Source organism: Petaurus breviceps, unplaced genomic scaffold (genome assembly GCF_028583685.1).
Source record: "Petaurus breviceps papuanus isolate PSGF00001 unplaced genomic scaffold, PetGlider_PUasm1.0 216, whole genome shotgun sequence".
Classification (NCBI taxonomy): Eukaryota; Metazoa; Chordata; class Mammalia; order Diprotodontia; family Petauridae; genus Petaurus; species Petaurus breviceps.
Genome location: NW_027185867.1, coordinates 1,016,975 through 1,040,313, shown reverse-complemented (window position 1 = coordinate 1,040,313; position 23,339 = coordinate 1,016,975). Strand labels below are relative to the sequence as shown.

Below are 23,339 nucleotides of genomic sequence, written 5' to 3'. Positions count from 1 at the left end.
TAGAGGACCTTAAGAAGATAAGAAAAGTGGAGGAAAAATTGGAAAGAGAAATGAGAACAATGCAAGAAAATTACGAAATGAGAGTCAACAGCCTGACTGAGGAAAATAACACCTTAAAAAATAGACTAACTCAAATAGCAAAAGAGGCTCAAAAAGGCAATGAGGAGAAGAATGCCTTAAAAAGCCGAATTTGCCAGATGGAAAAAGAATGTCAAAAGCTCATTGAGGAGAATCATTGCTTCAGAATTAGATTGGAGCAAATGGAAGCTAATGGCTTTATGAGAAATCAAGATACTGTTAAAAAGGTTGAAACAAATAAAAGAATAGAAGGCAATGTGGAATATCTCATGGGAAAATTCACTGACCTGGAAAACAGATCCAGGATAGATAATTTTAAAATTACTGGACTACCTGAAAGCCACGGTCAAAGTAAGAACCTAGAAATCATCCTCCTGGGGTCTCACCTAGAAACTTCAGAAAATTCACAGTAAGTTTGAATATCACAAAACTTCCTATACATAATTGACAAAAATTACCAGAGATCTTACAAAGCCTTTGTGTAATTACCAAGTTTCCCTTCACAAACATGCTTTTGTAAATATTTAATTTAAACAATAACTCCAAATAGCTTAGTTAACAATCTTCCCAAATGGCAGTTATAAAATATATGCCCTTCAAAGGATAGGCATTCTCAAGGGATGCCAGTCAACCTTGATGGGCCTATGTGCTGGGAGGTGGGCTATATTAAAATGAGGTAGTGACCTAGGTCACTGGATCCTGATCAAAGAGACATAAATTTCTGTATCACTCTACAATAGGGAGGAATTAACATTTTCCCAGACCTGTCTGGGCATCTCTGTGAGTAGGAAAAGGTTCATTTAGATTAGATCTTACAAGTCCTGAAGAACTGGACTTTGACAGAAAAAGACAGAGAAGGGGGATGCTGTGAGGACACTGCTTCAAATTCCTTATTTGCTCTTAAAACCTCTGGGGAATGCTAAGAACTGCCTTTAAACCCAAAAGCTTAAGGGTGGGGCATTGAGCTAAAAGCCCCTAGTTTATTCTGTAACATGAAGGCACTCCAAAGTCCTCCACCCCCTTGAACCTTAAAATTCCTTGTCTCCCCCCATCCTGGGTCATAAAATTTCCTCTTTCTCCCTTATCTTGTGCCATCCACCTTTCAACCCCCATAAAACCTCTATAGAGGCATACAAATAGAAACCTGATAGGCCTTCTAATAATCATACAAAAGATTTTACAAAACATTTCTCCCAAAAGTATTTTCCCTTCTTTAAAAGCATTTCAAAATTTAGCTTGATGTTAAGAGGAATAATCACTAAATTTTTATGAAGAAAATTTATTAGTTGGATAGTTCCAAAATGATAGGTATCTCTCTCCTCCTTAAAGCAAAAATAAACTTTTAAACACTGGAATTCATGAAAACTAATACATTCTTCACTCTAATCCAGCCTCCATATACCTACCAAAATGATGTTCCTAAAACAGGTCTGACCATGTCACTCCCCTACTCAATAAACTCTGGTGACTCCCTCTTACCCCTAAGATCAATCAATAGGCATTTATTAAGCACTTACTTTGTGCCAAACAGAGTTGAGCTCAGTGGATATAATCTCTTCCCTCAAAGAATTTAATCTGGTTCCATTCGCCTTTCAAGTCTGTCCACTCTGGTCTAGCCATAGTAATTATCTTGCTGTTCTTCAAACTCTCAAACACCAGTAAAATATCCAGACATTGAAAATGGATACATGACACCATATATTAAAAAATATCATATGAAGAGATATGGATTTATACTGAAAGTTTTCTGTTTAGTTAAAATCAAAGATTTAAAAGTCAAAGATCTTTCTTGTTTTTCTATTGTATATGGGGAATATCTACATGCAGAAGAACAAGTACCCAAAAAAACCTCACCTGACTGTCTAGAGTTGCAATGATCAAATTAACTAAACAATTACTAAAAATTATATTTACAAGTCCACCACAATCAACATTAGTCAGGAGCAAAAGGGTTTCTTGTGCTATTAATATAGCACAAGAAATAAAATAAAATAAAAGCTATTTAAATTTTTTTATCTATGTCTTAGCCTTGAATTTATTTGTATGCTTTATAATGTACATAATTTTCATATAACATATGTATATTTATCAGTAAATATATATATTCTGAAAGTGCACCTAATGGTTTAGAATGAATTTTTATCTTATTTTTAATACAATGTTCTTAATGTTGCTTTACTGGAAAAATTTAATAGAATTAGGTAGAGGTTAATATTTGCCTCATTTTAATATGCAAAATATACTACAGTACAATTTAAATATTATCAGAATATTCACAAAATTATACTATGCTGCTAAAATAAGTTGTCCACTATATATTTCAAGATAGTTTGATTTCTATTTGTAGATAGCAAACAGAATCATAGCTAAGTTAATTGATAAAGTTTATTTTAGAGAATAAATTTATATTGAATTTTAAGAGCATTATCATTTAATAGCCAATCTCTATTTCAAAACAGTTGGCCTCCTGATGATCCTAATTCTAAGCTAAATTAATTTTTATGAGTGTAACTTTTCATTTTCCCATTTTAACTAAAAAATGTTTCCTCCTTGAACACTTGATATTAAAAAGGTAATTTGAATGACTGCATATTCTACTCTCAAGGTACAGTTATTTTAAAAATGCCTCAAATTGAAACATGTACAAAGCAGAATGTTAAGTACATTCTTCTTTATGCCAAAGCTAGGTCTGGCCATATTCTTGTCTTACTATGCTACTGAATGGGTATGCCATAACCTAAGCAAACCGTTGTAAACATGTCTAGAACACTCCTGTTCCTCCGATGCTGAAGTGCCTTTTAAATAAATTTTAATCAACAACTTATTTCTTAAAATTAATTTTATTGATATATTTTGTTTTTAAATCACTTTCATTTACAACTATTACCTTCTTCCTCCCCCTCTACTGAGAACTTTCTCTTGTAACAAAAAAAATATCTAAAAGAAACATTTCAGCAAAACAAACTGACACATCAACCAAATATGACATTGTTAGCAATCCTCAACACCTAGAGTATCTCACTTCTCATTTCTGCAACCAAAAAAAGGAGGTAGATTTTTCTCATATCTTCTTTGGAGGCAAGTTTGTTCATTATAATTACACAGTATTCATTTTTATGGCCTCAGCTTTCTTTTTGTTTTGTTGTAGTCATTGTATGTATTGTTTTCTTGCTTCTTTTTGTCACTGCATTATTTCTCCTATCTTCCCATACTTCTCTCAGTCCTTTATATTTGTTTCTTCCTGCACAGTACAACTACATTTCAGACCAAAATTTGTTTAAGTCATCTCCCAGGGAGTGGGAATTAGTTTTTTACTACCATAAAAAGTGCTGCTATACTTATTTTGGCATATATGAAATCTCACATATTGTCTTTTAACCTCCCTAGGGTTTATGCCTAGCAGTCAGATCTCTAGGAGAGTTACTTTCTGAGCATAATTCCAAATTGCTTTTCAGAATGGTTGAATCAATTCACAGTGATAAAATAAAACTGATTCTGATTCCATTTTGTAATTGATTCTATTCTGTATTACCTCTATATGTTGTAAAATTGCCTAAGCCATGTTTCTTTTTCTCTGAATTAAGTTGAATTCAGCTTTCCTCTCTGAGCTCAACTGTCCCATAAATCACCTTAATTCAAAGAAATATATTCTCTCTACACATCTGACTGCTCATGTACAATTAGGGGAGATCTGTTATTTCGCACAAGTCTTGCAAGATGGAGGTGGACACGAATTCGTTATCTCTGTAATGTTGGCTGTCTGTATGGATTGTTGTTCATGTAGGCAGATACCAGCAATGAGCTTTCCAGAGCCATGAGATGGAAGAAGGGGCTGTTGTTGGCCCTACATTCCTGCTTCCATCCAATTACACTGTTTGCCATCATCTATGATACTTCAGATTTTGTAACCATGATTTTATGCTTCCTCCCACAACTATATGAAGGCTAGTAAGCCCTACCTCATGGTCTTTTGACTATGGACTCAGGCCCCCTTTTATTAGTAATTGCTAGCCTTACCAATAAACTGAATGTGCTGGGAACTTTGTGCTCAATTTACCTTAATTTCTATCTCAACAAAAACTTTAAAAATTAATCATTATATGCTAAATGTAGAAGAAAATGATTAAAGCTATTTCTTGAATCATACTTACTATAGAAAAAAAGATCTAATCTAATTGTATCCTATATAACGCAGAAGGAAGAAACACTGTAAAATTAGGGATCCTTTTGATCTACTGGTGCATTGTGATAAAACAGTTATAAAGAGTTATGCAAGTTGGTATAGGCTCATAGTCTGACTAAAACTGAGCCAGATTATAAAGCAAGGGAAATTTAAAATATGTTAAAATTTTAAAATGCAGGTTCTGAGGATGAGGTTCCAAAGTTTTATACCTTAAAAATAATCTTTTTCTGGACCAACAAACCTGGGAATCAATCTCCAAGATTAATTTAGATGGTATCTTAATAAAGTCTTAGGAAATCAGGATGATGTCATCTCTTGGAGATGCTGTTTTACCTGCAAAAATAAAATGAACTAAACTGAGGAGTTAAATTCACAATGTGTTTGTATATATGTAATATATACCTAACACACATTTTCATATATAAAACAAAAAATCAAAATACCATTTTAATGTCTGGTCTCTTATTTTTCTTTTCATGAAGACAAAGACTTGCAATAGAATACATTTTTTCAACAGAAGCAGAATCCACATCCTTCATTTTTTCATCAATATAATCTTCAATATACTTTTCTTCATCTTCGATTTCATCTCTGATATCTAGCTTTGAAATTAGTAAAAAAAATTTAGTTTAAAATCTCTAATAAATAAGGAAAGAACTACTAAAATGCAGAGTCAGTAAGTTAACAATCATTTATTAAATATCTATTATGTGCCAGGCACTGTTCTAAGTGCTAGGAATACAAGGACAGTTCCTGATCTCAAGGACCTCATAGTCTAATGAGGGAGACAACATGCAAACAGCTATCTATGTACTAACTATATACAGGATAAATTAGAGAAAATTAACAGACAGAAGGCACTAATATTAAGGGAAACGGGGAAATGATTGCTGTAGAAGGTGGGGTTTTAGGGAGTACTTGAAGGAAATCAATGAAGCAAGAGGTGGCGATAAGGAGGGAGAGAATTCCAGGCACAGGATATAGGCAGTGAAAATGCCTGGAGGAGGCAGATGGCATCTTATGGGAAGTATAGCAAGGAGGCCAGTGTCACTGGATGGTAGAGTATGTGCAGAGAAGTAAGGGGAACTGTTGAAGGGTAAGGGTGTTAAAGACCAGACATTTCATATTTGTTCCTAGAAGTGATAACCTCTGGAATTTACTGAATAGGGAATGATATAGTCAGACTTGTGCTTTAGGAAGATCAATATGATAGATGAGTGGTGGATGGACTAAAAAGATTTGAGACATATAGTCTAACTCTACTTGTCCAGGCAAAAGGTGACGATGTGATGTCTAGATGGATGGTAATGCCCTCCACAGTAATAGGAAACTCAGAAAAAAGGGAGGGATTAGGGGAAAACAGGAGTTCAGATTCAGACACATTGAATTTAATATGTTTATGCAAAAGTCAGTTCAAGATGCAAGACTGGAGGTTAGCAGAAAGGTTAGGACTGGATATATAGATATGAAAATCATCAGCATAAATGCTAATTGAATCTAAGGGAGCTGATGAGATCACTGAATGAAATAGTATAGAGGAAGAAGAGAAAAGGGCCCAGGAGAGAACCTTGTAGCACACCCCCAGTTAGCGGGTGTGACCTAGATGAAGATTGTGCAAAGGAAACTGAAAAGTGGTCAGACAGGTAGAAGAAACAAGGGAACAGTGCCACAGAAACCTAGGAAAAAACATCAGAAGAGTGGTGGACAGTGTTAAAGGTTGAAGAGAAGAAGGATAAAGACAGAGAAAAAGTAATTAGGATAGACTTGTTGCAGTTGAATGATGAGGTGAGAAACCAGAGAGAGCTCATGAGGTCAGAGAGAGCACAAGAGGAATAGAGGCACCCATTATACAAGGCCACAATACGGAAAAGACACATGGAGTTATAGACATCAGATATGAACGGATCATCTAAGGGTTTTATGAAGATGCAGGAGACAAGGGCATGTTTATAACCAGTAGGGAAACAATCAGTAAAGAGAAAAAAACTGAAGATTCATGAGATTAAGGGTAGTAGAAGAAGTGGGATGGAATGGGATCACTTGTACATGCACAGGAATTAGCCTTAGCAATGAAATGGGCCGTGTCTTCATGTGATCTTAAAAGCTAATGTAATTTAAAAATGACAGTTTTACCTATGTAATACCATCCCAATTAGATTATTAAAAAATTATCTTACTGAGTCAGGAAAAAATAATAAACAGGGCTCATTTAAAAGAGCAGTGGATCAGGAACTTCAAGAAAACCAGGGGGAAAAGATGTGAAGGAACTGTATTTGGTAGTATCAGACCTTAAACCATATTATAAGGTGAGAGCAGTATTGAAGTGTAAAATGAATAATTTTCATTGTTTTAAATTAAAATTTTCCTGTATAAATAAAACCTATGTATCCAAAAATAGAGAGAATGCAGAAAAAAATGGGAAAAAAAAACCTCTCATAGACAATCTCTGAGACAGAATGTAAGAATGTGATTGGGTTAGAATACTGTTGTTTAGGAAATGATGAACTGGTAGATTTCAAAAAATATAGAAAGACTTGGACTTATGAAGGAAGATACTATCTACCTACAGGAGATAAGTGGAATTAAGCATAATATGGTCTTATTTATATGAGTTTCAGTGTGTATGTGAATATATGTGTATATTTATGGACAGCTATGTATATATGTGTTCATTGATATATATCAATACGTCACTTGATCCACGATCTCCTGCTTCACCAGATGCCATTCACCCCCAGGGGTTCCAATGCTCACCGCCTCCCCCCCCCAACTTTCCTACCCTCCATAGTCTCCCAAGACAAGCAGACTTCTTAGGCACCAAAACTCATATGCCTCATCCAGGGTAAAGTCCTCATTTCACTACTCACAGAGGAATATTCATCAGCACAGACAACCTTAATTTACAAAGTAAGGTCTCCTTTTCCTCTTTTCGGTCTTTCCCCTCTTCTCTTCACCCACTCCTCAGTGGGTGCTTCTCTTTATGAGCCTACAGAGTTCACCTTCCCCTCATTGTAGCCCTTGATTTGATCCTGGAGCATCACTCCCTTCTTTCTACCCACTCTCCCTTTCTTACTCCCCTCGATGTGCCCTCCTGTATCGTAATGTACTCCCAGAAAAGGAGCATTAATCTGTAGGCAGCGTGTAGCCAGATTCCGACCATAATGTCCTCGGTTCACCTTTTCATTGATGCTTCTCCTAGGTTTCTACCTTCAGCCCTGTCCCCCTGATTCCTTGTGTACATTTAGAAAAATGTCTCACACTGGTCTTTTTGTTTTATTTTGCTGCTGCCTGCATTTAATTCACTCTCCTGCATTTTTGTTGTTTGAGGTATTGAAGATGCACATAATCTCTTCAGTTCTGGTTTTCTTTCTAAAACTGTTTCAAACTTTTGTTTTTATTATTGAAACATTTATTTTTTGACTTGCATGGCTAGGTTTATATTTGCAAGTCTTCCCTTGACTGCTTCCTGAACTCCAGTGCTCTTCAGAATACATTATTGCATTCCCTCCTCATTTTTCTAGTGGAAATAGTTTTATTCAAATGTCTTTTCCTTTATATTTGAAGATCTTTCTCCTGATGGCTTGCAGAACTTGTTCTTTCTGAATTGAATTGTTAAACTTAACCACTAGGTGTCTTGGAATTTGCAGCCTTGGTTTCTCCCTCCTCCCTCCCAGGTGATTTGTGGATTCTTTCAATTAGAATTTCTTTTTCTATGTTGGTGTTAAGGTTTTTTTTATTCTGTCTTGTTCTTCTGGGAGACCTGTGATCTTTAGGTTGTCTCTGCATTCTGTCTTCAAGATCTGTTTGTTTGTTTGCGTAGTGGGCATATTTTCTTTTAATGTTCATATTTTTTGCTTCTCTCCTTGTAGATTGTCTTTCACTTCTGTGTATTACAGTCCCAATCTATTGCTCTCTCTTTTTTTGTGAGCCTTGACATTGCAGATTGCTTATTATTTTTGCTGTTTAGGACATAAATTCTACCCACTCAGGATCAGTGTGTTGTGGTTCAATGTTCTCCTCAATTTCTATAGGGTCCTCTGTCTCATGAAGTGTTGGATCATTTTCCATTGTTTGGAAGTATCTATTCATAAGGGGTAGCTAGGTGGCACAGTGCATAAAACACTGGGCTTGGAGTCAGGAAGATTCATATTCATCAGTTCAAATGCAGTCTCAGACACTTATTACTAGCTATGTGACCCTAGGAAAGTCACTTTACTCTGCCTCAGTTTCCTCATCTGTAAAATGAACTGGAGAAGGAAATGGAAAACTACTCTAGTATCTTTGCAAAAAAAAAAAAAACCCAAATGGGTTCACAAGAAACATTGGATACAACTGAAAAATAATGACTGAATACCGCCACCTATTCGTAGGTGCCTGAATTCATTTACTAGATCTGGAGGTCATGTTTCTGTCTGTGATCTTTGGTATTTTCAGTTTTCCTGTCCTCATTTTCCTTATTGTTCACTTCTCAGCCCTTCCCCTTTGTGGTTTCCTTGGAGGCTAGGTCTTGAAGCATCTCAGCCTCCTCCCACACCAAGTAATTCACAGTTCAGGTCTTTGATCCAGCTGACTTAGGTGGTCAGAACTTGTCCCAGTGGAATGCTATGCTCTTTCTTTCAGGCTTGGTAGAATATTGTACAGCTCTCTACATTCAGGTATCCTGTCCTAGTGATCTGTCCCATGCCTTCCATTCCTTAGTTCTTTGGCCAGGCACCAACAGTTCAGATATACCTGTGGCTCAGAGCTTAGCAGGGTTGGCATTTACAGGTTGTGGCCCTTGGCAGACTTTTGTTCCTAAAGGGGCCACATTTTGACTTTAGACTCTCTTTCAGAAACACAAGAAAAATCAGCTTATTTTATGATCATAGAATACTGAATGGGAACATTTTTCTCTCTTCCTTTTAATATTTCTCCCTTTTTCATCCAGCTTATCTCTTTTCCTCCCCTCTTCCTTTTCTGTGGTTTATGCCAACAGCTTGTAGACAGTAGAATACAAAGGGAAAATTTGGTGCCAAACAGACTTCCTTCTTCTCTATTTCTCCCCTCCCCTCTGTCAGAGGACCTGTGTGGGGAAAGGAGACAAGAGCACAGCCCTAATGCTAGCACTCTGTAAAATCACATTAATTTTGGGATGAAATGAGGAACTTTTAAGTCACTGAACATTTAAGCAAAAGAGGTTTACTTTGCAGCAAGGGCATGCAACAAAGACAGAGTTGTATTTACCTTCCACTTTGGTAGAGGCTGACTCTCCTCATGGAAATTCATCAGATCAGTAGCCCAGTAGGGAATGGCACTGCATATGATCTTAGGTACTTGCCAAGTGTGAGTGTCCTAGATTCCATGTGACTGGGCCTTTTTATGCCCTCAGATGATTAGGAAGTTGAATCAGGAAAGCCAGAACCAATCAGGTCCTACCAACAGTTTTGTCTTTTTTAAGATACAGCTTCCTATATTGTGGGTGGGAGGAAAGAAGCTGCACCAGGGAAACATTGGTACTGTCATAGGGAGCCAAATTCAAAACATATCAGATAGTAGATTCACTGGCATAAGTTCTTATCTGTATTTGCAATTGTGGTTGTGATGCACTGATAATATGGGCATAATTGTTTGAGTGCCATAAATGTAAATTACTGAAAATTATATTACCTACAAGTAAAAGATAAAGTATATTTCATAAAATTTCAGTAATATGTTTTGTTTTACAAGTATAATCTATATTATCAAAATATAATTAAAAGATGAAATGCATTTTAGCTTGAATTCTAGCAGTCCAGTTATTTACTTTTGAGGGATATTGAAATACATATCAAAAATCAAAGAAGAAAAACTGGCCCTTGCATATTTCTCCTCCTGGGGGCCAGCTGTCCTTGAACCATATACCAGCTCCTTCCCTCCACTGGGTCCCCTTTCTTCTTTCCTCCCTTCCTTCATCATCCTGGACAAATTCACTCTGGTAAAAACGCTTGTGTAGATGGTTGTGGACCAGGCCACTTACTTTTGAGTGAGACCTCATCTATAAAATGAGCTGAAGAAGGAAATAGCAAATCACTCTAGTATTTTTGCCAAGAAAGTCCCAAATAGGGGCACAACAATTACTTTACTTAATTTACAGATTTGTTGACCTACCATCCAAACAAAGAAATTATAAAACTAGACAAAAATCATAGCAAAATCCATTGAAGGAACAAAAGGGCACAAATCTCAAGGGAAAACAAAGGAATAAAAGTGGGAAGTAAAGTAGTTGCTATGAGGTATTTCCCTGTCAAAACATCAAGACTTATAGGGAAAGAACACATTGGCACAAAAATATTCACAGCAGCACTTTTTTTTTCCTTTTTTTTTTTTTTTAAGCAATCGGGGTTAAGTAACTTGCTCAAGGTTACACGGCCAGTTATTTCTGGGTGTGGTGCTGAGTATCGGAGCCCAGATTTGATCCCCAGGTCATCCCGACACTGGAGCTGGTTCTCTTACTCGCTGAGCCACCTGGCCACCCCAGCAGCACTTTTTTTAGTAGCAAAGAAAACAAAGTAAGTGTCTATCAACTGAGAAATTGCTGAACAAATTATAGCACATGAATATAAATTAATATTATTAAACTATTAATAAAAAGAATAATAAATAATTCCCTATAAATGATGAACATGAATGATTCAGAGAAACATGGAAAGCTTTGAATGAAGTGATAGTAAGTTATGTGACTAGAAGCAGGAAATTCTACATGGTGATTACAACACTGTAAAGGAAAATAACTTTGAAGACTTATGGATTCTTTTGAATCATGTCATGACTTCCCAAGACTGATGACTAGAAGTATGCTTCCTCCTTCTTGGCAAAAATTTGTAGATTTTAAGTACAGAGGAGCAATATATTTTTATATATAACTTATGTGTGCCTAAACTTAATTTTTAGAAGCAAGGGATTTTATGTTTTTCTGGGAGAATTAAATGTGTACATGTATATAGGGATAGAGATGCAAAAAAAAAAAAGAACAGAAAAAGGTGTCAACAAAATGTTTAATAACACACAAAAGAGAGCAGAAGCATGTTCAGACAGGTACACACACAAAGAGGGCAATATTGATTAATACTCTCATATTTAATACACACTTAAAAAAAGAAAATCTATACATAATAGATTCATGGTTTCATATATGTCTTCCCTTTCTCTTCTCTGTATATGGAAATGTTAATAATAAAAAATAAAATGTGAAAAAATGAGTGGGAGTTGCACAGAGGCAGATTTAATTTCAATGCATGAATAAATTTCCTAATCAGAGTTTGCCTTGAGAGATAATGGATTTCTCTTCACTAGACAACTTCAAGAAAAGTCTGGATGACTACCTATTGATGAAGCTGTAGTAAGGATTCCTGCAGACATAGATGTTAGACAAAAGTACTTTCCAATACTTAAATTCTGTCAGAGTGAAACCGGTAGTTTCTACTTTTACATAAAACAGAAAAATAGTCTCCCCTATTCTGTAAATATAAGAGGTAAATAATGAAATGATAATAGGAACTTCAAATTGGATGAGGGAAACGAAGCAATGAGAGATCAAGTGAATTGCAAAGGTCAAATTTTTTTTGGTAGAGCCAGTACTAAAATCTAAGACTTGATTCTTAAACCAATGTTTTTTCCACTATATCTCAATGACTGCAAAAAGTGAACCAAATTCCAATGAAAAATAATAAAACTATTTATGTAAAGTCTAGTTTATCAATTAAAAGACAAAGGAAATATGTTTTTAAAACCTTGAAAATTACCAATAATTGAGGTTCGCGCTGTTCATCTACTGCTGGAAGTCCAGTTATTATTTCTAGTAAGACCTATGAAGAAAAACCAGACACAAATATAAGATATTTAGGAAAACACAAAAGTTCAATGAGAATGGAATTTGGTTTACTTTTTCCCTAAATACCATTCCTTCTACTATACTATAATAATAATGCTATCAAGGGATTGTCACCTCTGTGACCTCCATTCCTGCATAATGAATTCGATCCTACACTGCTCTAGAAGCTTTCTCCTCCTCAAACATTTAATGAGTAATCAGTTCAACATTCTCTGTATTTTCTCTAAGTGTGTGGGTTGGGAAGATGTCAATTTGCTATTTAGGTTGGTAGAAGATTGTCTCTTCTCCAGTTATGTTCCCAGAAATAATTACTGCTCAGTATATTTTCCAAGATCTGAGGATCTTACAATCTTGTATTTTATCTTTTTTTTTTCCTTTTGGAAGGGGGAGGGTAGGACAATTGAGGTTAAGTGACTTGCCCAAGGTCACATGGCTAATTTTGTGTTAAGTGTCTGAGGTCGGATTTGAACTCAGGTCCTCCTGACTTCAGGGCTGGTGCTCTCTATTCACTATGCCACCTAGCCACCACCCTTTGTCTTTTATCTTGACAAGCTGCCAACGCAAAAACACAATGTTGAATATGATAAAAATAAGACAAATTTCTCTATTCCTAAAAATTAACCAGAGCAAACCATCAGATTATATTAAGTCAAAAAGCTAATTCCTTTTCTAACTATTAACTATCTTTAAATTTTAACTTAATTGAATAAAATTAATATTTCCTAAAATAGTGTTTTTTATTTGATAAATTTTATGCTTTTATTAGGGTTTAATGACAGTTCTAGGGAAAAAAACTATTATGATTATTAAAATTAAGTCAGTGGCTTCTGGGGTTAGGGCATGGGACCTTGGTCAAGAGGTAGCACACTTAGCATCTGAGAGTTGAGGATGAATGTGTATTTGGGATTCAGTTGCCACTCAATTTATTACCACTCAGAACATAACATAAGGGAAAGTACAGAAGTGACATTGAGTTAGTAGAGGGGAGAAGAGGAAGTAGGGCTATAATGTACAAACAGATGGAATATTAGCCATTCAGAGTCACTCATGTGAGGACAGAGGCACCAGGTCCAAAGTCTAAGGATGCCAGTGTTGGGGGATAGTACCACTCTGACAGAGGTCTTAATTGAAGCCACCTTAGGGTTGGGTCATGTGTAAATTAGGCTACTATGAGCCACTGATCCCTTGGGTGAGTCACACAGAAGGGCAGTGGATTGTTTACTATGGTCACGAGGGCCACAAAGCATAAGTAACTATTTTGTCACACACTTACAATGACAATAATGTCAGAAAACAATTAAAATTTTATATGTGGGAAGATTTATGCCAAGTAGTGTTATTGCTGTGTCAATTTCAGTCACTTTTTGGATGTTTTCCAGAATGGTTCAATCAAGTCACAGGAGCAACAATACTTAGTGTGTGTGTCCTACAAAATACCCTCTAAAGAATTGCCATTTTCCTCTTTTGTTATTTTTGCTAATCTGATAGGTACGAAATAGAACCTTAATGGGTTTTTTTATTTGATTTGGACTATTTTTTCCAAATGGTTATTTATAGGTTACCTGTTTGTAATCTTTGATTATTTATCCCCTGGGAAAATGTTATTATAGAATGTCCCAAAAGTGCCATTTTAAGCTTTAATAATTTAGAAGTATAAATACTATACAAACTTACAAAAATTCATTTGAAAGTTATTTAATTTCTTTGTTTTTACTTAGCTTTATGAAATTTTGCATATAAAATTTTAATTTTAATAAAACTGGGTACTCTTTCTTCACTGTATAGTAGTTTCTGGATAACTCTTTCTCAGCCTGCTGATTCTTCAAAGGTTCTCTTGCCTGACCACCCCAGTTACCTGATCTATCTTGACTTTTTTGTTATGGAGCCACATCAAAATTGTCACTGAACAGTAGCTAATGAAAACTTTTACGAAGTTTGAAAATTAGAACAAAACATAATACAAGATAGTGGCTTTGTTGAATTTTAATAAGAAATAGCAATGTTTAAAAATTTTAAATAACCTTTCAATAAAAAAAAGTTTGTAGGATTTATACTTCTGAAGTTATTAAAGCTTAAAATGCAATAAGGATTTTTGGGATACCATATATGTTTGTTTAAAATCCCTATGTCTTGTACATCAGATTTTCGTCAGAGATATTTTTCTCCAGTTAATTATTTCCCTTCTAATTTCAATCGCATTGATTTTTTTGTGCAAAAGTTTTGTTTTAGTCAATCAAAATTGTTCATTTTATTTTTTATGATCACTTCTATTCCTTAAAGTTACCAAAAAAAAAAAACCTAAACAACACTCCTCCTAATCATAGTTGTGATGGGCATCCTCTAATTAAAAAAAATTATAAAGCCTAGGTATATTTGGAATTTATTATGATACATGTTGTGAGATGCTGGTCAAAGCCTAGTTTTCCCAAGTTATTTTCTAAATTTTCCCAGCTACTTTTATCAAATAAGGAAGTCTTACTGTAGAGTAACCTCATGTCTTTATATTTATCCAATATTGTTACTGTGTCTGATTGCTTCTATCTTATTTGCCTAATATGTTCGAATAATCAACTTTTCTATTTTTTAACCAAAGAGTTTTGACGATTTCTGAAATATGGTATAAGATCTGGCATCGTAAATTTTTCCCATCTTTCTTTTTTTCTTTTTTAGTTTACATCTTTCATTTCCCCAAGATTTTGAGTTACAAATTTTCTCCCCATCTTCCCCTACCCACCACCCCAAAACATTGATCCCACTGAATATCCCCTCCCCCAATCTGCTCTGTCCCATATCTTCCCCCATCCCCTCTCTGACTTTCCAGTAGGGCACAGTGGATCTCTATATCCCAGTACCTGTGTGTCTTATTTCCCAGTTACATGTAAAATAATATTAATAATAGTATATATATATATGTATATATAGAGAGAAATATATATATATATATATATATATAAATTTTAAAACTTTGAATTCCAGATTCTTTCCCTTCCTCCCTCATCACCCACCCACACTGGGAAGATTAGCAATTCAATATAGGTTATACATGCGTAGCTATGCAAAACATTTCCATAGTGGATATATTGTGAAAGACTGACTATATTTCCCTCCATTCTAACCCACCTCCCACTTGTTCTATTCTCTACTTTGATCCTATCCCTTTTCAAAAGTGGGTGCTTCCAACTTCTCTCCCCCCAGCCTACCCTCCCTTCCATTATCCCCCCATTATCCCATATCTGCATAAAATTATTATAATTAGTGTCGATGTAACTTCTACCATATATTTCCCATTTTCCCCCCATATGTTCATAAGAAATTGAAATTATTTAAACAGGTCAAGATTGAGTTTCAATTACATACGATAGCTTTATACTAACTAATCCTTTTTCTAACAAGATATTAGACTGCACATGGACAGCTAATCCAAGAATAATTTCTAAATGAGTAGAATAATTTCTTTCTGTTATCATCTTTTTTTATGGTTTTAAGTATTTAATGCATCCAGTGCCTACTGATTCTTTTCTCTAAGAAAGCATTCAAGACAAAGAGACAAGAGGACTCCTATATACTTTACAAGTCATGGTTTCATATCGTAAGGAGAGTTAAAGTGACCCCACATATCTGGACAAAACAATATTTTTTTTTAATTCAGGAAGAACAGCATGGCTAACAATTCCACATAAAACTTACCACACCAAAGCTATAAATGTCAGATTTAGGTGTCATCTCCCCTCGCAAAGCTTCTGGTGCCATATAGGCTGTTGTTCCCACAATTCTGCTAGTCATGACTGTGTGGTTAAATTCTGCAATGGTTCGTGCAAGTCCAAAGTCAGAAATCTTGGGTATGAAGTTCTCATCAAGTAAAATATTTGCACTGGAAAAAATTTAAATATTATGAAAAAAATCTTCCCAATCAAGTAAAATCACTGATTATATAACTGTTAAATAATACTTTGAACTTCACAAAGTATAAGAAGAATACACATTTAGACTAAATAAGAGCCTTAGAGATCATCTGGTCCAACCCCTTCATCTTATCCAAAATGTATTTTTTTTTTTGCAGGGTGGAAGGCAAGGCAATTGGGGTTAAGTGACTTGCCCAAGGTCACAAGGCTAATAAGTGTTGAATGTCTGAGGCCAGATTTCAACTCAGTTCCTCCTGACTCCAGGGCCAGTGCTCTCTATTCACTGCACCACCTAGCCACCCTTTATCTAAAGTGTATTTAAAAATCCAAGAATTTAGAACATAGTTGAAATGGAACAGTTACCATCATTTCTTTTTCACTTTTTAAAGTAAAAATCAAGTGTTTCATGTTCATTATTCCATATAAAATTATTATAGGCCCACTATGCTTTTAAACTAGGAATCACCATACCTTTACAAAAACATCTCAACTTCTTTATAATTCATATCCCTAAAAAAACACAGATTCTAAAAAATAATATTTTTCAAGATCCCAGTCAGGTCCTTTACTCATCATTTTTTTTCTTAGAATATACAATACTATAAGGATAATATACAATACTATAAGGATGATAAGGATAACATAAAATTTAAAGACTTTATTTTTTTAAAAACTTTAATGGAAGAATTTACCTTTTAACATCTCTATGAATATGATGGTTTGCATGTAAATAGTCAATACCATTAGCTGTACCTTGAGCAATTTTGCATCTTGTATGCCAGGAAAGTGGTGCAGTGCCATCCTTAAAATGGAAAAAAAAAAAGAAAAAAGACAGTTATAAACAGTTGAACAGCAAGTTGTATGAAGAGTAAATACAGAAATATTTAATTTACTTTTGATTGCTAAAAAAAAGGAATATTTTACATGAAATAAGCAATTTCTATTCACCAGAACAGTGCTGAAATTATATTATCTCGTATTTTAATATAATCTGAATATAATATTGATTTCTTCTAACACTAATATTTTTATATCCTTTTTAGGAGGATTCAAAGGAGAATACAGAAATGAGTAGTGGGTTCAAGTATGCTATGGCATGATACAACAATAACATGTATACAAAGAAGTTGCATAATTGTAATTTTTTGGTACTGGTAAAATCTGAAATAGAAAATAATTCTGAAGTACTAAGTTTCTGAGTAAATATTGATTTAATAATAACAGTTGACAGTTCAACATTAAGTCAGGTCAACTAATTCCTCAGTAATTAGTAACCAAGGAGTGATTTACAGAGCTTATTTTTATAACAAAAAGGGGAAATTAAAAAAAAAACAAGCAATCTTAGAAAACTTGTTTTCAACATAATTTAATTGGACAAGTCAGGGCATCTGACTAGTTCATTTATCTCAGGTCTTCTTACCATAAATTTGTATGGTTGGCAACATTTAAGCTGTCAAAATGAGATTACCTGAAGAATCTCTGCCTTGCACCTACAGCATTTTATAAACAAAAAGCTTACTTTATCAGGGCCAATATATGAACTAAGGGGAAAGAGGAACATCTAGTTTTTAGTTAGTAGTCTCCTACACACACACTCTCTCTCCCCCACCCCATCCTCCAACTGCCAGAAAGGGAAACCCAACCTTAGAAGATTACACTACTCAATTTATACTTAACCTCTAGCTCAAGGAAGGGAAAAAAAATAGTTTATCCACTATGACTGGAAAGAGGAACTTAACCTTTGGTCAACCCCTCTTATTCTAGCTGCCAGAAAGGGGAACTGAGCCTTCAAAAGGAGTCTTATAATCCTGTGATTCTTTTATTCCTACAAAAAAAAATCTATCTTACTCTAAATTATCTGCTACTAAATGATAAAGTCTTATCAATCTATCTACTCACTAAATCTATAGGTAACCTAGATTCAAGAGAATACATTAGTTTAGCTTAGCCATTAGGGGTAGCTTTTCCTAAAGAGTTTAACCCAACAATCAAACTAAAAATAAATCCAAGTAATCAACACTAACTGATTTAAAGGGTATTCCTTTTCAGTACAGATCTGTGGTTTCAATAGTGTAGGGTACTGTCAGTAAAGAAATTCCTTCTCACCACTATAGACTGGCAAATGTTCTCCAAAATAAAGTCTTAGAGTGTATTTGCTCACAGAGTATCTATCTATCCACCAACTCACACATCGAGTCCCTTGGGGAATAAATACCTGAGGTCTATGTATCCATACTCTTGAAACTATATATTTTTTTGTCCTTTCTACTCATACCTCACCAAAACTCAGCTCCAGATTACTCCCATCATCTGAATCCTCTGTTCCTAGTCATATGCTTCTGAACAGAGCTGGGGAAAGTCACAAAAGTGATTATTGGTTACACTATAAATTCATGTTACCCCAACTTCAGCTGGCCCTCCTCACTACAGCAAGATTCTTTTTATTCCACCTGAACTGGCTTTCACTTTCCTAAAACGTTTTTCCAAACCTCTTCTCACCTCAAACTTCCTCTACCTGAACATCTCTTGACTGAGGACCTCAACTCTTACTTTACTGAGAAAAGGTTATTCAATGTGAGCTCTCTCTTCTCCCTTTTTCTTTGTCTCAAAAACCTTTGACATCATTTCCCAAACTCTCTTCCATTCTCCTGACAACGAGGTGGCCCTTCTTCCCAAGGAATATGACTTAGGTCCAGTGTTCCAATTTTTCCATATCTTCTCCAACATTCTCCTTTTTTGTCATATTAGTCAATCTGATAGGTATGAGGTGGTACCTAAGAGTTGTTTTGATTGGCACTTCTGTACTCAATAGTGATTTAGGGCATTTTTTCTTATGAATATAGGCAGTTTTGATTTCATCTGAAAACTGCCTGTTCATATCCTTGGAGAATTTATCAATTGGGGAATGACTTGTATTCTTTTAAATTTGACTCGGTTCTCTATATATTTTAGAAATGAGGCTTTATCAGAAACACTGGCTGTAAAACCTGTTTCCCAGTTTTCTGCTTTCCTTCTAATCTTGGCTGCATTGGTTTTCTTTCTGCAAAAACTTTTTAAAGTAATCAAAATTATCCATTTTTATTTCATAATGTTCTCTATCTCTTGTTTAGTCATAAATTCTTCCCTACTGGTATCACCCCTTATGTCTACATCATACTCATTTCAACCTTATCTTGGTATAGGGAATGAAATGTTGGCTATACCTAGTTTCTGCCATACCATTTTCCAGTTTTCCCAGCAGTTTTTGTCAAAAAGTGAGTTCTTATCCCAAAAGCTGAAGTCTTTGGGTTTATCAAACAGTAGATTACTATAGTCATTAATTACTGTGTTTTGTATACCTACCCTATTTCATTGACCCACCATACTATTTCCTAGCCAGCAACAAATAGTTTTGATGACTGCCACTTTATTTTTTTGGAGGGGGAAAGGCAGGGCACTTAGGGTTAAGTGACTTGCCCAAAGTCACACAACTAGTAAGGGTTAAGTGTCCCAGGCCAGATTTCAATTCAGGTCCTCCTGACTTGAAGGCCAGTGCTCTATTCATTGCACCACCTAGCTGCCCCTGATTGCTATTTTATAATGTAGTTTTCTATCTGGTATGGCTAGGGCACCTTGCTTTGCATTTTTTTTCCCATTAATTCCCTTGACATTCTTGACATTTTGTTCTTTCAGATGAAGTTTGTAAAACAAAGACAACATTGTATGCAGTAACAGCCACACTGTGGGATGACTAATTTTGATATGACTTAGCTCTTCTCAGCAATACAAGGATCTAAGACAACTCCAAAACATTCATTTTGGAAAATGCTATCCACATTCAGAGAAAGAACTATGGAGTCTGAATGCATATCAAAGCATACTAAATGCTCTCACTTTTTGTGTTTTGTTTTGTTTTTTTCTCTCTTGTGGTTCCTCCCATTCATTCTAATTCTTTTTTACAACATGACTAATGTGAAAATGTTTAATAAGAATGCATACATAGAGCCTATTTCAGATTGCATGCTGTCTTACAAAGGGTGATATCAACTCATATCCATACCCTCTGTCTATGGATACTCCTTCTGTGTGACTAAAGATACAGTTCTCAAGAGTTTCAAGTAACATCCTTCCCATGTAGGGAAAACAGTTTAAATCTTGCTGAATAACTTGTTTTCTTTCCTGTTTACATTTTTTATACTTCTTGAGTCTTGAATTTGTAGATTAAATTTTCTGTTCAGTTCTGACCTTTTCATCAGGAAAGTTTGAAAGTTCTCTATTTCATTGAATCTTTTCCCTAAAAGATTATGCTGAATTTTGCTGGGTGGTTGATTCCTGGTTGTAATCCAAGCCCTTTTACCTTACAGATTATCTATCATATTCTGAGCCCTCTTATCCTCTAATGTAAAGCTGCTAAATCCTGTGCAATCCTGACTATGTCTCCTTGGTATTTGAATTGTTTCTTTCTGACTGCTTGCAAAATTTTCTCCTTGATCTGATAATTTTGGAATTTGGCTACAATATTCCTTGGAGTTTTCATTTTAAGATCTATTTCAGGAGGTAACCTGTGGATTCTTTCAATTTCTCCCGTTCTAGAACATCAGGGCAGCTTTCTTTGATGATTTCTTGAAAGATGCTGTCCAGGTTCTTTTTTTGATCATGGGCTTCAGAAGGTCCAATAATTCTTTAAATATCTCTCCTGGATCTATTTTCCATGTCAGTTGTTTCTCCAATGAGGTATTTTACAGGTTCTCCTATTTGGTTCGTTCTTTTCATTTTCTTTGACTGATTCTTGATGTCTTGAAAGTCATTAGCTTCCATTTGCCCAAATCTAATTTTTAAGGAATTATTTCCTTCAGTTAGCTCTTGTACCTTCTTTTTCAATTGCCCAATTTTACTTTTTAAAGGAGTTGTTTTCTTCAGTGAACTTTTTCCCCCCTTCAGCCAATTTTATTTTTCAAGAAGTTGTTTTCTTCAGTCAATTTTTCTGCTTCTTTTGCTAAGCAGTTAACTTTTTTCATAATTCTTTTGCATGACTCTCATTTGTTTTTCTTCCACCTCTCTTACTTGATTATTAAGATCCTTTTTGAGCTCTTGCAAGAGGACATTTTGGGCTTGAAACAAACTCATATTCCCCTCTGAGGCTCCACATGTAGGCACTTTGATACCATTGTCCTCTTCTGAGTTTGTGTTTTGATCTTCCCTGTTGCCACTGTAGCTTTCTATGGCCAGGGCTCTTTTCTGTTTCCTACTCATTTTTCAGCCTATTATGTGATTTTTTAAAAGTTGCACTTGCTCCTAAGGCACAGGGGCACTATCCCAACATAAATTATGCGCAGGGCCAGGGGCCTGGTCACTGGTTTTCCATACTGAGGCCTCAGGTGTTTGTGCCTTGCCCTCTGTGTTAGGGTGACCCAGACTTTTTGCACCTGTTGTGCCAAGGTTCTGGGGCTCACAATTTGCCTTTTGCACTCCCAATTTGCCTCACAGCTAGCTGACTAAGCCATGACAGAGGGGACGTTCGTTGCTGACCTGTGTGGTGGCTAAGAACCTTTTGCTGGCTTGCAGGGACACCATCTACACTGAGATGTGCTCCCCTTTTACCCAAGTGAGACAGACCTTTCCTGAAGTCCTTCTAAGTTATCTTAAGCTGGAAAATTGTTTCACTCTGTCTTTTTGTGAGTTCTGTCACTCCAGACTTTGTTTGGAGGCTTGATTTAATGTTGTTTCCAAGGGAAAGTAGGGAGAGCTCAGGTAATTTCCTGGCTTCTAGCTCTTTTTTGAAAAAATACATTTGTATTGGTATCTTTTTTAATATATAACCATTTTTCTCAGTATCCTTCCTTCTACACCTTCCCAGAGAGCCATCTCCCATCAGAAATATTTTTAAAGGAAAAAGAGGAAAAAATTAACAAAATGATCAATATTCAAGTTGAAAAAGTCTGAAAATATGTGTAATTTGCCACACTTGTTAACTTTCTATATCTGCAAAGGATCAGGTGTTAATGTTTTCTATATCACTTCTTTCTAGTCATGTTTGTTGTTTATAATTTTGCAATACTCACTTTTGATCTCTTTATGGTTGTTCTTTTGGTTTACATTCTTGCAGTTATTCTGTATATTGTTTTCTTGGTTCTGCTTACTTTACTTTCTATTACTTCAAGTAGATCTATCACCTGTATTCACCATTTTTGAAGCAGAGGAATAATCCATTACATTCATAAACCGCATGTTTAGCCATTCCCCAATAGACAGGCATCTGCTCTGCTTCCAATTCTTTGTTATCAGAAAAAAATGCTGCTGTAAACATTTTGGTGGACTGAGAACTTTCTTCTTTTCAGTGGCTTCTTTGGAGAATAAGCCCCAATGGTAGAAATCTGATCAAAGAGTATGGACCACTTTAGCCATTTTATTTGCATGATCTCAAACTTCTTTCCAAAACAGCTGTACTGATTCACAGCAATGTGAAGAATGTCTATGTTCCTATCATGCCATAACCCCTCCTACACTGACTAATCTCATTTTTTATCATCTTTGCCAATTTGCAGGGTATAAAAAGAAAGATTATTATTAGTGATTTGGAACATTCTTTCATATGATTGTTAATAATGTGCAATTCTTTTGAGAACTATTTGTACATTTGTATCCTCCACCTCTGTCCCAAGTGACTGCCATGGGTACACAACTCTCCTCAACTGAAAACCAGTCTTTTTTCTTTCAAGCCCAGTGGATCCCACACACATTGGCACCAAGCCCCAGTTCCCACTATTCCTTATTTCTCCAAATGTTGCAGTACAGCCTATCACCATGCTATTATTCCAGGCAAAGTACATTTACTGTTTTCTACTGCAAAGGCTGGAGGTAGAGATAAAGTTGTGTAGTGTTGCAAACCTTTGAGTAGGCTTATGCAATCCTACCAGAGTATAATTGCTGGTCAGGGAAAGCATACAAAGTAATCAAGTTGGCTTCAATTCCTCATCAATGACTGAATGAAGCATTTGCTAATAGCTTACTAAGCAAAGCACTATGCTAAATGCTAGAAATGCAAACAGAAAAGACAGGGGCAGCTAGGGGGCACTGGCCCTGGAGTCAGGAAGGCCCAAGTTCAAATCCAGCTTCAGACACCTGACACACTAGCTGTGTGAACTTGGGCAAGTCACTTAACCCCTACTGCTTTGCCTTCCCCCCTCAAAAATAAAGTAAGATAGTCCCTATTTCCTAAAGAGCCTACATTCTAAGGGTGCAGACCATACATATGGAAAGTTCTGGCTTCAAGTCAGACACCAAGGTCTCAAGGTCCTTAGGATACAGCAGAAAAGGTAATGCCTACTCTTTAATGTGATGTAATTTC

At 35.5% G+C, this 23,339-nt stretch overlaps 1 protein-coding gene across 2 annotated transcripts in view; it reads right to left on the bottom strand.

Moving 5' to 3' along the window:
• Positions 1 to 2,899: 2,899 nt before the first annotated feature.
• IRAK4 (interleukin 1 receptor associated kinase 4) overlaps positions 2,900 to 23,339 on the bottom strand; it is a 53,681-nt gene continuing 33,241 nt past the window's right edge. For both annotated transcript variants that reach the window (XM_069094235.1, XM_069094236.1), the window contains 5 exons: positions 16,705 to 16,814; positions 15,798 to 15,981; positions 12,022 to 12,084; positions 4,705 to 4,863; positions 2,900 to 4,594 (listed from right to left, as the gene is read on the bottom strand). In XM_069094235.1, the coding sequence (XP_068950336.1) occupies positions 4,559 to 4,594; positions 4,705 to 4,863; positions 12,022 to 12,084; positions 15,798 to 15,981; positions 16,705 to 16,814 (552 nt within the window). In that variant the 3' untranslated portion in view covers positions 2,900 to 4,558. The remainder of the gene's footprint in view (positions 4,595 to 4,704; positions 4,864 to 12,021; positions 12,085 to 15,797; positions 15,982 to 16,704; positions 16,815 to 23,339) is intronic.